Source organism: Xenopus tropicalis, chromosome 10 (genome assembly GCF_000004195.4).
Source record: "Xenopus tropicalis strain Nigerian chromosome 10, UCB_Xtro_10.0, whole genome shotgun sequence".
Classification (NCBI taxonomy): domain Eukaryota; kingdom Metazoa; phylum Chordata; class Amphibia; order Anura; family Pipidae; genus Xenopus; species Xenopus tropicalis.
Window position 1 is genome coordinate 51,286,302 of NC_030686.2, and position 14,402 is coordinate 51,300,703.

A 14,402-nucleotide genomic window follows, 5' to 3' on the forward strand; every position below is an offset into this window, starting at 1 on the left:
AGCCCTTGCTTGGTGTCTTTTGTGTTGGATTGGTCACGTCACCCTTTGTTATGTCTGATTGGGTATGCAGGGTTTAGGGATTACTGGTTAATGTTTCTGGATTAAGTGAAGCCGCTGTTTGTTAGGGCTCCAGATGTTGCTGAACTACAACATGTACACAGCAGGGCGCATAATAGATGTGCTGGGCTAATAATGACTTTGTGTTGCCCCCAGGGTGGCAACCCTATATTACCCTGCACAGTTGTTATACATCTGGGAATGGCTGGGCATATTCGTTCTCCTATGTGCCCCTGGGGGTAAGCCAGTGGGTATAATGCAATGCATGTCTTTGTGCTCTGATGCCCCTTTGCCCCGCAGACTGCCTCTCCGTATGGAACACCACATTTCAGACGTTGGCGGCTGTGAGTGAGTTCTCCCAGAAGACGAGCGCACAGGTGAGAATGGCTGCCGATACGTCATTCTGTTAACCCTTTGTGTGTATGTGTGTAGGGGGTACCTCACTGAGACAGCTGCACAATGGGGGTTTCTTCATGTGACACTACAATCCCTGATCCCACAGGCTGATGTCTGTTCCCCCGAGGCACTCCCTGTGCTTTGTGCAGTTCCCTCATTGCCTGCTGGTACCAATACTGCCCTAAGCTTAGGGGCACTGTATATGCTAACGGGTCTCTTTGGTTCTGTTGGAGGATTAGGAGCTGGGTTTGTCTACGTGCTTGGCCCAATGTGTGCTTTATGGTTCTGTTTGTGAGAGTTACATAGTTACATAGTTACATAGGGTTGAAAAAAGACCAGTGTCCATCAAGTTCAACCCATCCAAGTAAACCCAGCACACCTAACCCACACCTACCAATCTATACACTCACATACATAAACTATAAATACACCCACTAGTACTAACTGAAGATATTAGTATCACAATAGCCTTGGATATTCTGATTGATCAAGAACTCATCCAGGCCCCTCTTATAGGCATTAACAGAATCTGCCATTACCTCATCACTAGGAAGGGCATTCCCCAACCCCCTCACTGCCCTCACCGTGAGTAACCACCTACCCAACACCCCCCGGCAGGGCATTCCCCAACCCCCTCACTGCCCTCACCGTGAGTAACCACCTACCCAACATCCCCCGGCAGGGCATTCCCCAACCCCCTCACTGCCCTCACCGTGAGTAACCACCTACCCAACATCCCCCGGCAGGGAATTCCCCAACCCCCTCACTGCCCTCACCGTGAGGAACCCCCTACGCTGCTTCAAATGGAAGCTCCGTTCCTCTAATCTATAGGGGTGACCTCTGGTGCGTTGATTGTTTTTATGGGAAAAAAGAACATCCCCCAACTGCCTATAATCCCCTCTAATGTACTTGTACAGAGTAATCATGTCCCCTCGCAAGCGCCTCTTTTCCAGAGAAAACAACCCCAACCCTGACAGTCTCACCTCATAGTTTAACCCTTCCATCCCCTTAACCAGTTTAGTTGCAGTCTCTGCACTCTCTCCAGCTCATTAATATCCTTCTTAAGGACTGGAGCCCAAAACTGCCCCCCATACTCAAGGTGAGGCCTTACCAGGGACCTATAAAGGGGCAAAATTATGTTCTCATCCCTTGAGTCAATGCCCTGTTTATACAAGACAGCACTTTATTTGCTTTAGTAGCCACAGAATGACACTGCCTGGAATTAGACAACTTGTGATCTACAAAAACCCCCAGATCCTTCTCCATTAAGGATCCCCCCAACACACTACCATTCAGTAGATAGTTTGCGTTTATATTATTTCTACCAAAGGGCAGAACTTTGCACTTATCAACATTGAACCTCATTTTCCAGTTTGCTGCCCAGTTTCCCAGTCAAATCGCTCTGCAAAGCGGCACATCCTGCATGGAACTTATAGTTTTGCACAATTTAGTGTCATCAGCAAAAATAGAAACAGTACTGTCTATGCCCCCCCCCAGGGCATTAATAAACAAGTTAAACAGCAAAGGCCCAAGGACTGACCCCTGCGGTACTCCACTAACCACACTGGTCCAATTAGAAAATGTTCCATTTCCCCCCCACTCTGTGTAATCTATCCTTCAGCCAGTTCTCTATCCAATTACAAATATTATGTTCTAGGCCAATATTCCTTAATTTGATCATTAACCCTCTGTGAGGTACTGTATCAAACGCTTTAGCAAAGTCCAAGTAGATGACATCAACTGCCATTCCAGCATCAAGGTTCCTACTCACCTCCTCATAAAAGGCAACTAAATTAGTCTGGCAAGATCTGTTACGCATAAAACCATGCTGGCACAAACTAATAGTATTGTGAACTGCAATGTATTCAAGTACCCTATCCCTTATTACCGCTTCCAAAAGTTTTCCTACTACTGATGTCAGACTAACAGGCCTATAGTTTTCAGGCTGAGAACGGGATCCCTTTTTAAATAACGGCACCACATTAGCAATCCGCCAGTCTCTCGGCACCATGCCAGACCCCAATGAATCCTGGGAAATTAAGTGAAGAGGTTTGGCAATCACAGCGCTCAGCTCATTTAATACCCTGGGATGAATCCCATCCGGCCCTGGACCTTTGTTTCCCTTTACATGTTCAAGTCTCTTTTGAATTCCCCCCCGAGTGACCCATGCGTCCGTAGCTAAATTACTAGAACTGGGCATATTACAAGGGAAGCCTTCATTATCTGGCTCCTCAGATGTATAGACAGATGAAAAATAAGAGTTCAAAATAACAGTAACAGTCACAGACCCACAGGGCCAATGCAAAGGCCGAGCAGCTGAGCTCCCCTCCTTAGTATGGAGAGTCGGACTCTAAAGGTCCCCATACACGGGCCCATTCTAGCTGCCGATATGGGTCCCTTAGACAGATTCGGCAGCTAATCGGCCTGTGTATGGGGACTACCGAAGGGCCTGCCCGACCCATATCTGGCCGGAAATTGGGCAGATCTCGATCGGGCAGGTTAAAAAATCTAGTTGGATTGGGAACCGCAGCGGCTTTTTGATGCGGCCCCCAGACAGACTTTGCCTATACCGGTCTTATAATGCGATGGTTTGGCCCCAGGGATTCTCCCAATATCGCCCTGTCGCCAAGCGAGCGCATCTGGAGGTATATGGGCACCTTCATTCTTATGTGACTCTAATGGTTGCTTGTGGGGCTGAGTGGATCTGTGCTGGTTCCCATGTTATATACATATAGATATATATATATTGGATCAGAAGCACATAATGTAATGTTAGCCTATTGTTTTCCAGCTGTGGTGCTGTGGCAGCCGCCTGTATGTGCCCCATGGCAAGGCCTTGCTAGCGGTCCCATATAGCTGTGAGGTCTCCTGCTTGGCATCTGTACTGGGAAAAAGCCGAAACCTCCAGCCTTCAGGTGGGGCCCATGTGTAAATGATCCATATTGTTTCCCATTATACACAATCCTTGCCGTGGAACCTGCCACGTAAGATCTGTTTTGTTTTTTTTAGTTCTAGAAAAGATTCCTTTAGTAAATTGGGACACACTAGTAGGAAAGGATCCAGAAGCCAAACAGCCCAGAAAACAGGTAGGTGGCTTTATTATGAGGCGGGTTATTAAAGGGTAAGTCCCTGCTGGGCTCCCGGGCAGAGCTCTGCATGTAGCTTAATGTGGGTGCCAGCCCTGCTCCTTATCATAGGGGCCATGTTATTCCTGTGTGAATCCGTGTACCTGCAACAAACACCTTTCCTTCCTGGGAGTCACGGAGTGGGGCGCGCTGTCTCTACACTGAGCAGTCTGATTGTAAGAATTGCCTGCACTCTCATGGCTGCCACTCACACACCCCTGCAGCTCTCTGGCTTTCCATAAGTGTGTTTTCTACTTTTGATTAGGTCACGGTTACTTGCATCCTCCCATCCCGAGCAGGGAGCTGCCATGTTGATTATTTTTAGGGATAATGACTTACATTTTTCAATGGCATGTCTTACAGAGCAAGGAGAGAAAAACAAATGGAAATGCAGGAAACAGCACAGAATGCACAGTGTACCCCTTGGATGTACAGGTAAGGGCAGGGATTGGCTGGGCTGGGATGTACAGGTAAGGGCAGGGCTGGGATGTACAGGTAAGGGCAGGGCTGGGATGTACAGGTAAGGGCAGGGCTGGGATGTACAGGTAAGAGCAGGGCTGGGATGTACAGGTAAGGGCAGGGCTGGGATGTACAGGTAAGAGCAGGGCTGGGATGTACAGGTAAGGGCTGGGCTGGGATGTACAGGTAAGGGCTGGGCTGGGATGTACAGGTAAGGGCTGGGCTGGGATGTACAGGTAAGGCTGAGCTGGGATGACAGTAAGGGCTGGCTGGGATGTACAGGTAAGGCAGGGCTGGATGTACAGGTAGGGCGGGCTGGGATGTACAGGTAAGGGCAGGGCTGGGATGTACAGGTAAGGGCTGGGCTGGGATGTACAGGTAAGGGAGCTGGGCTGGGATACAGGGGCAGGGCTGGGAGGTACAGGTAAGGGCAGGGTTGGGACGTACAGGTAAGGGCAGGGCTGGGACGTACAGGTAGGGCAGGGGCTGGGACGTACAGGTAAGGGCAGGGCTGGGACGTACAGGTAAGGGCAGGGCTGGGACGTACAGGTAAGGGCAGGGCTGGACGTACAGGTAAGGGCAGGGCTGGGACGTACAGGTAAGGGCAGGGCTGGGACGTACAGGTAAGGGCAGGGCTGGGACGTACAGGTAAGGGCAGGGCTGGACGTACAGGTAAGGCAGGGCTGGGACGTACAGGTAAGGGCAGGGCTGGGACGTACAGGTAAGGGCAGGGGCTGGGACGTACAGGTAAGGGCAGGGCTGGGACGTACAGGTAAGGGCAGGGCTGGGACGTACAGGTAAGGGCAGGGCTGGGACGTACAGGTAAGGGCAGGGCTGGGACGTACAGGTAAGGGCAGGGCTGGGACGTACAGGTAAGGGCAGGGCTGGGACGTACAGGTAAGGGCAGGGCTGGGACGTACAGGTAAGGGCTGGGCTGGGACGTACAGGTAAGGGCTGGGCTGGGACGTACAGGTAAGGGCTGGGCTGGGACGTACAGGTAAGGGCAGGGCTGGGACGTACAGGTAAGGGCAGGGCTGGGACGTACAGGTAAGGGCAGGGCTGGGACGTACAGGTAAGGGCAGGGCTGGGACGTACAGGTAAGGGCAGGGCTGGGACGTACAGGTAAGGGCAGGGCTGGGACGTACAGGTAAGGGCAGGGCTGGGACGTACAGGTAAGGGCTGGGCTGGGACGTACAGGTAAGGGCAGGGCTGGGACGTACAGGTAAGGGCAGGGCTGGGATGTACAGGTAAGGGCAGGGCTGGGACGTACAGGTAAGGGCAGGGCTGGGACGTACAGGTAAGGGCAGGGCTGGGACGTACAGGTAAGGGCAGGGCTGGGACGTACAGGTAAGGGCAGGGCTGGGACGTACAGGTAAGGGCAGGGCTGGGACGTACAGGTAAGGGCAGGGCTGGGACGTACAGGTAAGGGCTGGGCTGGGACGTACAGGTAAGGGCAGGGCTGGGACATACAGGTAAGGGCAGGGATGAGGCTGTGTTTATCCCGCGCTGTGTTACCTGTGTGTGTTTTGTTTATAGAATATTCCCCAGTCACAGACTGAAGCCCTTGTGCAGCGACTCCTCCTGGGAAAGGGAGATACAGATTTCCAGGTGACTGTGGGCAAAATAACCCAGAGTTTGGTGAGGCGCTGTATGGCTGATCCCAAGTTCTACCCACAGAGTTCCCTTGTGCAGCTTGTTCAGACCAACACCCTGTCCTACAGGTAAGTCCCTATTGGCAGGAAGCAAAGTTCAGCAGGTTTGTGTCCAGGAATCTGATTGGCTCCTGGCTCATTCCCCAGCGTGACTTTATCATATATTTACCTGCCCAATGAGAAGACTGTGCTGCTGTGTGCGTTGCCATAGCATCGCTGTGTGTGTGCGTTGCCATGGCATCGCTGTGGGTACTGATTCCATGTTCTTGTGCCAGTCTGTGCCCGGAGTTGCTGCCACTCTGTCTGGGGAAGAGGGACGTGCGGCTGCTTCAGCTCTGCCTCCATTCCTTCCCTGATGTGCCGGAAGCCATTCTCTGCTCGTGCCTTAAGGCCTTCCTGAGGTGAGTTGCGCAGACGTGCCGGGTGCTGTGGGTGCCCCGCTTGGTACCTGTCAGTAACGATGTCCCCCCCCCCCCAGTGTCAGTGAGCAATGGATGAACGCTGCACAGATAGACTCGCACTCGGCCGCCGCTTATATTGATGTGGGAGATCAGACTAAAGAGCCCAAACGTACGGAGCAGCCAGAGGGGCCCCGCGTGGTACAGAATGGCTTCAGCCCAAATGCCCAGCAGCAGGAGGAGAGCTCGGATGAACTGATAGAGGAGAGTTTGCCCCAGACGGGCCAAAGGGCAACTTGCCCAATGAGCATTAGAAGAGCCGTGCTGGTGTATCCTTTACTGTGCCAAGGGCTCAAGAACTAAACTGTCCAATAACATGAGCCCTTCCTTGTGCCCAGAACTGCCCTGTAGCATTCCCTGGTGATCCTGCCCATAGCCATCCAATAGCGTGAGCCCTTTATCTCTCACATAGCCATCCAATAATGTGAGCCCTTTATCTCTCACATAGCCATCCAATAGCGTGAGCCCTTTATCTCTCACATAGCCATCCAATAGCGTGAGCCCTTTATCTCTCACATAGCCATCCAATAGCGTGAGCCCTTTATCTCTCACATAGCCATCCAATAGCGTGAGCCCTTTATCTCTCACATAGCCATCCAATAGTGTGAGCCCTTTATCCTGCCCATAGCCATCCAATAGTGTGAGCCCTTTATCTCTCACATAGCCATCCAATAGCGTGAGCCCTTTATCTCTCACATAGCCATCCAATAGCGTGAGCCCTTTATCTCTCACATAGCAATCCAATAGAGTGAGCCCTTTATCTCTCACATAGCCATCCAATAGCGTGAGCCCTTTATCTCTCACATAGCCATCCAATAGCGTGAGCCCTTTATCTCTCACATAGCCATCCAATAGCGTGAGCCCTTTATCTCTCACATAGCCATCCAATAGCGTGAGCCCTTTATCTCTCACATAGCAATCCAATAGAGTGAGCCCTTTATCTCTCACATAGCCATCCAATAGCGTGAGCCCTTTATCTCTCACATAGCCATCCAATAGCGTGAGCCCTTTATCTCTCACATAGCAATCCAATAGAGTGAGCCCTTTATCTCTCACATAGCCATCCAATAGCGTGAGCCCTTTATCTCTCACATAGCCATCCAATAGCGTGAGCCCTTTATCCTGCCCATAGCCATCCAATAGCGTGAGCCCTTTATCTCTCACATAGCCATCCAATAGCGTGAGCCCTTTATCTCTCACATAGCCATCCAATAGCGTGAGCCCTTTATCCTGCCCATAGCCATCCAATAGTGTGAGCCCTTTATCTCTCACATAGCCATCCAATAGCGTGAGCCCTTTATCCTGCCCATAGCCATCCAATAGTGTGAGCCCTTTATCCTGCCCATAGCCATCCAATAGCGTGAGCCCTTTATCTCTCACATAGCCATCCAATAGCGTGAGCCCTTTATCTCTCACATAGCCATCCAATAGCGTGAGCCCTTTATCTCTCACATAGCCATCCAATAGCGTGAGCCCTTTATCTCTCACATAGCCATCCAATAGCGTGAGCCCTTTATCTCTCACATAGCAATCCAATAGCGTGAGCCCTTTATCTCTCACATAGCCATCCAATAGCGTGAGCCCTTTATCTCTCACATAGCCATCCAATAGTGTGAGCCCTTTATCCTGCCCATAGCCATCCAATAGCGTGAGCCCTTTATCTCTCACATAGCCATCCAATAGCGTGAGCCCTTTATCTCTCACATAGCCATCCAATAGTGTGAGCCCTTTATCCTGCCCATAGCCATCCAATAGCGTGAGCCCTTTATCTCTCACATAGCCATCCAATAGCGTGAGCCCTTTATCTCTCACATAGCCATCCAATAGCGTGAGCCCTTTATCTCTCACATAGCAATCCAATAGCGTGAGCCCTTTATCTCTCACATAGCCATCCAATAGCGTGAGCCCTTTATCTCTCACATAGCCATCCAATAGAGTGAGCCCTTTATCTCTCACATAGCCATCCAATAGCGTGAGCCCTTTATCTCTCACATAGCCATCCAATAGAGTGAGCCCTTTATCTCTCACATAGCCATCCAATAGCGTGAGCCCTTTATCTCTCACATAGCCATCCAATAGAGTGAGCCCTTTATCTCTCACATAGCCATCCAATAGCGTGAGCCCTTTATCTCTCACATAGCCATCCAATAGAGTGAGCCCTTTATCTCTCACATAGCCATCCAATAGCGTGAGCCCTTTATCTCTCACATAGCCATCCAATAGAGTGAGCCCTTTATCTCTCACATAGCCATCCAATAGCGTGAGCCCTTTATCTCTCACATAGCCATCCAATAGCGTGAGCCCTTTATCTCTCACATAGCCATCCAATAGCGTGAGGCTGTGCTCAGTTGGCCAGGGTTGCCGTGGGCGGGGACTGTAGCAGAGGCTGTGTCATTGCGCGTTGTACTTGTGCTTCCCTAACCAATCAAACAGAAACTCGGTGCTAATGTCTCCTTACAGCGAGAGTTTCCTTCTGCCCCACCTGAAGGATCTGTCAGGGGAGCAAGTGATGGTGAGTGGCGCCGGCGCCCGTGTGCGTCTCTCATATTGGGGGGCTGGCTGCCATACTGGGGGGCTGGCTGCCATACTGGGGGGCTGGCTGCCATACTGGGAATAATAATGACACCCCTCGGATTATAGGCAGATATAGAATAGACTTGTGCCTCTCGGGGGCAGTGATTGGGTGTGTAACTGCTGCTGCTGCTAATGAAGGAGGCGGTGCTTAGTGGGGGAATTAACTCATTGCGCTTATTTGAAAGCCTCATCTACTAGACCTCAAAAAGCTGCAACTTTTCATTTATCTTTAATTCTCACTGTTTTCTGCAGTTTCTTCTCCGGTATTTGCAGTACTTGCATCTGAAGTGCATTGGAAATGTTACAGGAAACCTTCCAGGGAAGCACGTGCCCACTGTCAGCCAGGTAAGTTGTTTTAGTGTTAGAGTGAGGGCTGGAGGAGGAGTTTGGGGAAAGCATGGGCGTTAGAGTGAGGGCTGGAGGAGGAGTTTGGGGAAAGCACGGGCGTTAGAGTGAGGGCTGGAGGAGGAGTTTGGGGAAAGCACGGGCGTTAGAGTGAGGGCTGGAGGAGGAGTTTGGGGAAAGCACGGGCGTTAGAGTGAGGGCTGGAGGAGGAGTTTGGGGAAAGCATGGGCATTAGAGTGAGGGCTGGAGGAGGAGTTTGGGGAAAGCACGGGCGTTAGAGTGAGGGCTGGAGGAGGAGTTTGGGGAAAGCATGGGCATTAGAGTGAGGGCTGGAGGAGGAGTTTGGGGAAAGCACGGGCGTTAGAGTGAGGGCTGGAGGAGGAGTTTGGGGAAAGCACGGGCGTTAGAGTGAGGGCTGGAGGAGGAGTTTGGGGAAAGCACGGGCGTTAGAGTGAGGGCTGGAGGAGGAGTTTGGGGAAAGCATGGGCATTAGAGTGAGGGCTGGAGGAGGAGTTTGGGGAAAGCACGGGCGTTAGAGTGAGGGCTGGAGGAGGAGTTTGGGCAAAGCACGGGCATTAGAGTGAGGGCTGGAGGAGGAGTTTGGGGAAAGCGCGGGCGTTAGAGTGAGGGCTGGAGGAGGAGTTTGGGCAAAGCACGGGCATTAGAGTGAGGGCTGGAGGAGGAGTTTGGGGAAAGCACGGGCGTTAGAGTGAGGGCTGGAGGAGGAGTTTGGGGAAAGCATGGGCATTAGAGTGAGGGCTGGAGGAGGAGTTTGGGGAAAGCACGGGCGTTAGAGTGAGGGCTGGAGGAGGAGTTTGGGCAAAGCACGGGCATTAGAGTGAGGGCTGGAGGAGGAGTTTGGGGAAAGCGCGGGCGTTAGAGTGAGGCGAGGGCTAAAGTTTGGGGCATATAGCAAGTACTGGTAGATACCCCAGTATACCCATTGAGCAACCAGTGGCTGGGGCATCTATGTATAGAGACGTTGTGTTGCCCCGTTGGCCATTGTGCTTTTGGGGTTCAGACTTGTCTCACTTTGCTTCTGGGTTCAGATGGACAGACGGAAGGAAAGAGACTGTTCGTGTAGGGAGACTCCCTTTCAACTCTCCCCTTGGCCAATAGGGAATGAATATTTCTATCCAACATTTGCCCTACAGACTGATTGCATGGATTCCCTCCAGTTCCCTGTGCCCCCGGGGCAGAATTGGGAGGCAATCTCGGGGTGCCCTACAAAGAGACTTACTTTCCTTCTGTCGTTATACTCAGGGGCCCCTTTCCCCCCCGTTGCCCCCCTGTGAGGGTACAGAGACTCTTTGTGCTTTCAGGTAGTGGATTGGATGAGCCTGCTGCTGGATGCCCACTTTGCCACGGTGGTGATGCTCTCAGACGCCAAGGCCCTGCTCAATAAAATCCAAAAGATTGTGAAGAGCCAGGTTTGTACATGGGGCAACTTATTTACACATGCAAGGGTGTGTGGATGGGTGGGGGGCAGATACGCAGGGTACTTGGGTATGCAGGGGGCGTGGGTGGGTATGCAGGGGTGTGGATGGGTGGGGGGCAGATACGCAGGGTACTTGGATATGCAGGGGCAGGGATGCAGATGCAGGGGGCTTGGATATGTTTTGGGGGAAGACATTAGATATGCAGGGGTAGGGACATATTGGCGGGGTGGCGTGGAGGATATACAGGGGTGTTGATTCACAGGGGTGGGGATATGTTATGGGGGGAGGTATGGCTATGCAGGGGCGGGGATATGGTATGGGGGGAGGTATGGCTATGCAGGGGCAGGGATATGTTATGGGGGGAGGTATGGCTATGCAGGGGCAGGGATATGGTATGGGGGGAGGTATGGCTATGCAGGGGCGGGGATATGGTATGGGGGGAGGTATGGCTATGCAGGGGCGGGGATATGGTATGGGGGGAGGTATGGCTATGCAGGGGCGGGGATATGGTATGGGGGGAGGTATGGCTATGCAGGGGCGGGGATATGGTATGGGGGGAGGTATGGCTATGCAGGGGCGGGGATATGGTATGGGGGGAGGTATGGCTATGCAGGGGCGGGGATATGGTATGGGGGGGAGGTATGGCTATGCAGGGGCGGGGATATGTTATGGGGGGAGGTATGGCTATGCAGGGGCGGGGATATGGTATGGGGGGAGGTATGGCTATGCAGGGGCGGGGATATGGTATGGGGGGAGGTATGGCTATGCAGGGGCGGGGATATGGTATGGGGGGAGGTATGGCTATGCAGGGGCGGGGATATGGTATGGGGGAGGTATGGCTATGCAGGGGCGGGGATATGGTATGGGGGGAGGTATGGCTATGCAGGGGCGGGGATATGGTATGGGGGGAGGTATGGCTATGCAGGGGCGGGGATATGGTATGGGGGGAGGTATGGCTATGCAGGGGCGGGGATATGGTATGGGGGGAGGTATGGCTATGCAGGGGCGGGGATATGGTATGGGGGGAGGTATGGCTATGCAGGGGCGGGGATATGGTATGGGGGGAGGTATGGCTATGCAGGGGCGGGGATATGTTATGGGGGGAGGTATGGCTATGCAGGGGCGGGGATATGTTATGGGGGGAGGTATGGCTATGCAGGGGCGGGGACATACGCAGGGCAGGGGTGTGGATACCTTTTAGGAGTGTTTAAACTAAAGCTGATTGTTTTTCTATTAAAGTTGAAGTTCTACTCGGAGCTGAACAAGATCGAGGGCTGTTTGGCGGAGCTGAAGGAACCCAAGTGCCCCTCTGTGAGCCCCCCGGGCAGATATTCTATAGAAGTGCTCCAGCTCTACTAGTGACCCCCCCCCACTTCTGTACAGACTTGCTTTATTTCTTTGTATAAAGTGGAAATCTTCTCTTTCCTGGGATTTCTGCACCCTCTGTTTCTCTTGCCAGTTGCCCTGACTTGGTGGCCCCTCTGCAGCCCCCATGAACTGCCCCCATGAACTGCCCCTCCTCTGCCCTGTGTGTCTTGTTCCCTTGATAAAGAGTTATTTGCTGTACATTGGAGCTTGTCTTGTACTGTCATGCCCCTAATAATGCCCCCGCCGTGCCCCTTTTAGGCAGTTACTTGCCCCCAGCAGAGGGCAAATGATTATCTCTTATACACACATATACAGTGGCTTGCAAAAGTATTCGGCCCCCTTGAACTTTCCCACATTTTGTCACATTACAGCCACAAACATGAATCCATTTTATTGGAATTCCCCGGGAAAGCCCAATACAAAGTGGGGTACACGGGAAAGCCCAATACAAAGTGGGGTACACGGGAAAGCCCAATACAAAGTGGGGTACACGGGAAAGCCCAATACAAAGTGGGGTACACGGGAAAGCCCAATACAAAGTGGGGTACACTGGAGAGACCAATACAAAGTGGGGTACACGGGAGAGACCAATACAAAGTGGGGTACACGGGAGAGACCAATACAAAGTGGGGTACACGGGAGAGACCAATACAAAGTGGGGTACACGTGAGAAGTGGAAGGAAAATCAGACATGATTCCAAACATTTGTTACAAATAAATAAGTGCAAAGTGGGGTGTGCGTAATTATTCAGCCCCCTTGGGTCTGAGTGCAGTCAGTTGCCCATAGACATTGCCTGATGAGTGCTAATGACTAAATAGAGTGCCCCTGTGTGTAATCTAATGTCAGTACAAATACAGCTGCTCTGTGACGGCCTCAGAGGTTGCTAAGGGAATATTGGGAGCAACAACACCATGAAGCCCAAAGAACCCACCAGACAGGTCAGGGATAAAGTTATTGAGAAATATAAAGCAGGCTTAGGCTACAAACAGATTCCCAAAGCCTTGAACCTCCCACGGAGCCCTGTTCCACCGATCATTCAGAAATGGCAGGAGTATGGCACAACTGTAACCCTACCCAGGCACGGCCCCCCCCTAAACTCACAGGCCCAACAAGCGCTGATCAGAAATGCAGCCAAGGGGCCCATGGTGACTCTGGGGGGGCTGCAGGGATCTACAGCTCAGGGGGGGGAATCTGTCCATAGGCAAATATTAGTCGGGCACTGCACAAAGTTGGCCTTTATGGGAGAGTGGCAAGAAGAAAGCCATTGGTAACAGAAAACCATAAGAAGTCCCGTTTGCAGTTTGCCACAAGCCATGTGGGGGGGGGGGGGCAGCAAACATGTGGGAGAAGGGGCTCTGGTCAGATGAGACCAAAATGGAACTTTTTGGCCAAAATGCAAAACGCTATGTGTGGGAAAACTAACCCTGCCCATCACTCTGGACCCACCATCCCCCACTGTCACATATGGGGGGGCAGCATCATGCTCTGGGGGGGCTTCTCTTCAGCAGGGACGGGGAAGCTGGTCAGGGTTGATGGGAAGATGGATGGAGCCAAATACAGGGCAATCTTGTATTTGGCCCAGTCACAGCCCAGATCTAAATCCAATGGAGAAACTGTGGCAAGATCTGAAAACTGCTGTTCCCAAAGGCTGACCATCTAATCTGACTGAGCTGGAGCTGTTTTGCAAAGAAGAATGGGCAAGGATTTCAGTCTGTAGGTGGGCAAAGCGGGTAGAGACATACCCTAAAGCCTGGCAGCTGGAATTGCAGCAAAAGGGGGTTCTACACAGTATTGACTCAGGGGGCTGAATAATTACGCACACCCCACTTTGCACTTATTTATTTGTAAAAAATGTTTGGAATCATGTATGATTTTCCTTCCACTTCTCACATGTACCCCACTTTGTATTGGGCTTTCCCGTGTACCCCACTTTGTATTGGGCTTTCCCGTGTACCCCACTTTGTATTGGTCTTTCCCGTGTACCCCACTTTGTATTGGGCTTTCCCGTGTACCCCACTTTGTATTGGTCTCTCCCGTGTACCCCACTTTGTATTGGGCTTTCCCGGGGAATTCCAATAAAACGGATTCATGTTTGTGGCTGTAATGTGACAAAATGTGGGAAAGTTCCAGGGGGCCGAATACTTTTGCAAGCCGCTGTATATAACGTTGGGCAGGCTGGGCACAGAGGGAAAGGAGTGGGCACAGTTGGTACCAGGCCTCGCTGAAGGAACAGTAAATATACAGAGCGTACCCCTAGGGGGCAGCATGGCACCCACAGCTTCCTCTTGGCAAGTACATAACAGACTCTGGCACAAGTGTGGGCGCTGCCATGCTGCACTTGCTAGTGAGTGTGGCACCCCGGGGAGCCAGGAATACTGAGTGCGCTTGTGCCCGGGCTGTGTGAGTGCGACTGTGTGTAGATTTTATGGGATTCAGCTAAACTCAATCACTCACTCAGCTTCTCTAATATCTGCTCAGTTCAGTGTGAGTGGACAATCTGAGTGCACTCACATAAATATCACGTGCCT

The 14,402-nt window shown here is 52.0% G+C and overlaps 1 protein-coding gene across 3 annotated transcripts in view; it reads left to right on the top strand.

The window, feature by feature from the left end:
• nol11 (nucleolar protein 11) overlaps positions 1 to 12,071 on the top strand; it is a 28,817-nt gene extending 16,746 nt beyond the window's left edge. For 2 of the 3 annotated variants that reach the window (XM_031894483.1, XM_031894481.1), the window contains 11 exons: positions 358 to 434; positions 3,230 to 3,368; positions 3,463 to 3,539; positions 3,942 to 4,013; positions 5,574 to 5,758; positions 5,965 to 6,090; positions 6,168 to 6,416; positions 8,581 to 8,659; positions 8,974 to 9,066; positions 10,389 to 10,496; positions 11,745 to 12,071. In XM_031894483.1, coding sequence (XP_031750343.1) covers positions 358 to 434; positions 3,230 to 3,368; positions 3,463 to 3,539; positions 3,942 to 4,013; positions 5,574 to 5,758; positions 5,965 to 6,090; positions 6,168 to 6,416; positions 8,581 to 8,659; positions 8,974 to 9,066; positions 10,389 to 10,496; positions 11,745 to 11,864 — 1,325 coding nt within the window. In that variant the 3' untranslated portion in view covers positions 11,865 to 12,071. The remainder of the gene's footprint in view (positions 1 to 357; positions 435 to 3,229; positions 3,369 to 3,462; positions 3,540 to 3,941; positions 4,014 to 5,573; positions 5,759 to 5,964; positions 6,091 to 6,167; positions 6,417 to 8,580; positions 8,660 to 8,973; positions 9,067 to 10,388; positions 10,497 to 11,744) is intronic. The other variant, XM_031894482.1, reaches the window with a different exon arrangement.
• The last annotated feature ends 2,331 nt before the right edge of the window (positions 12,072 to 14,402 follow it).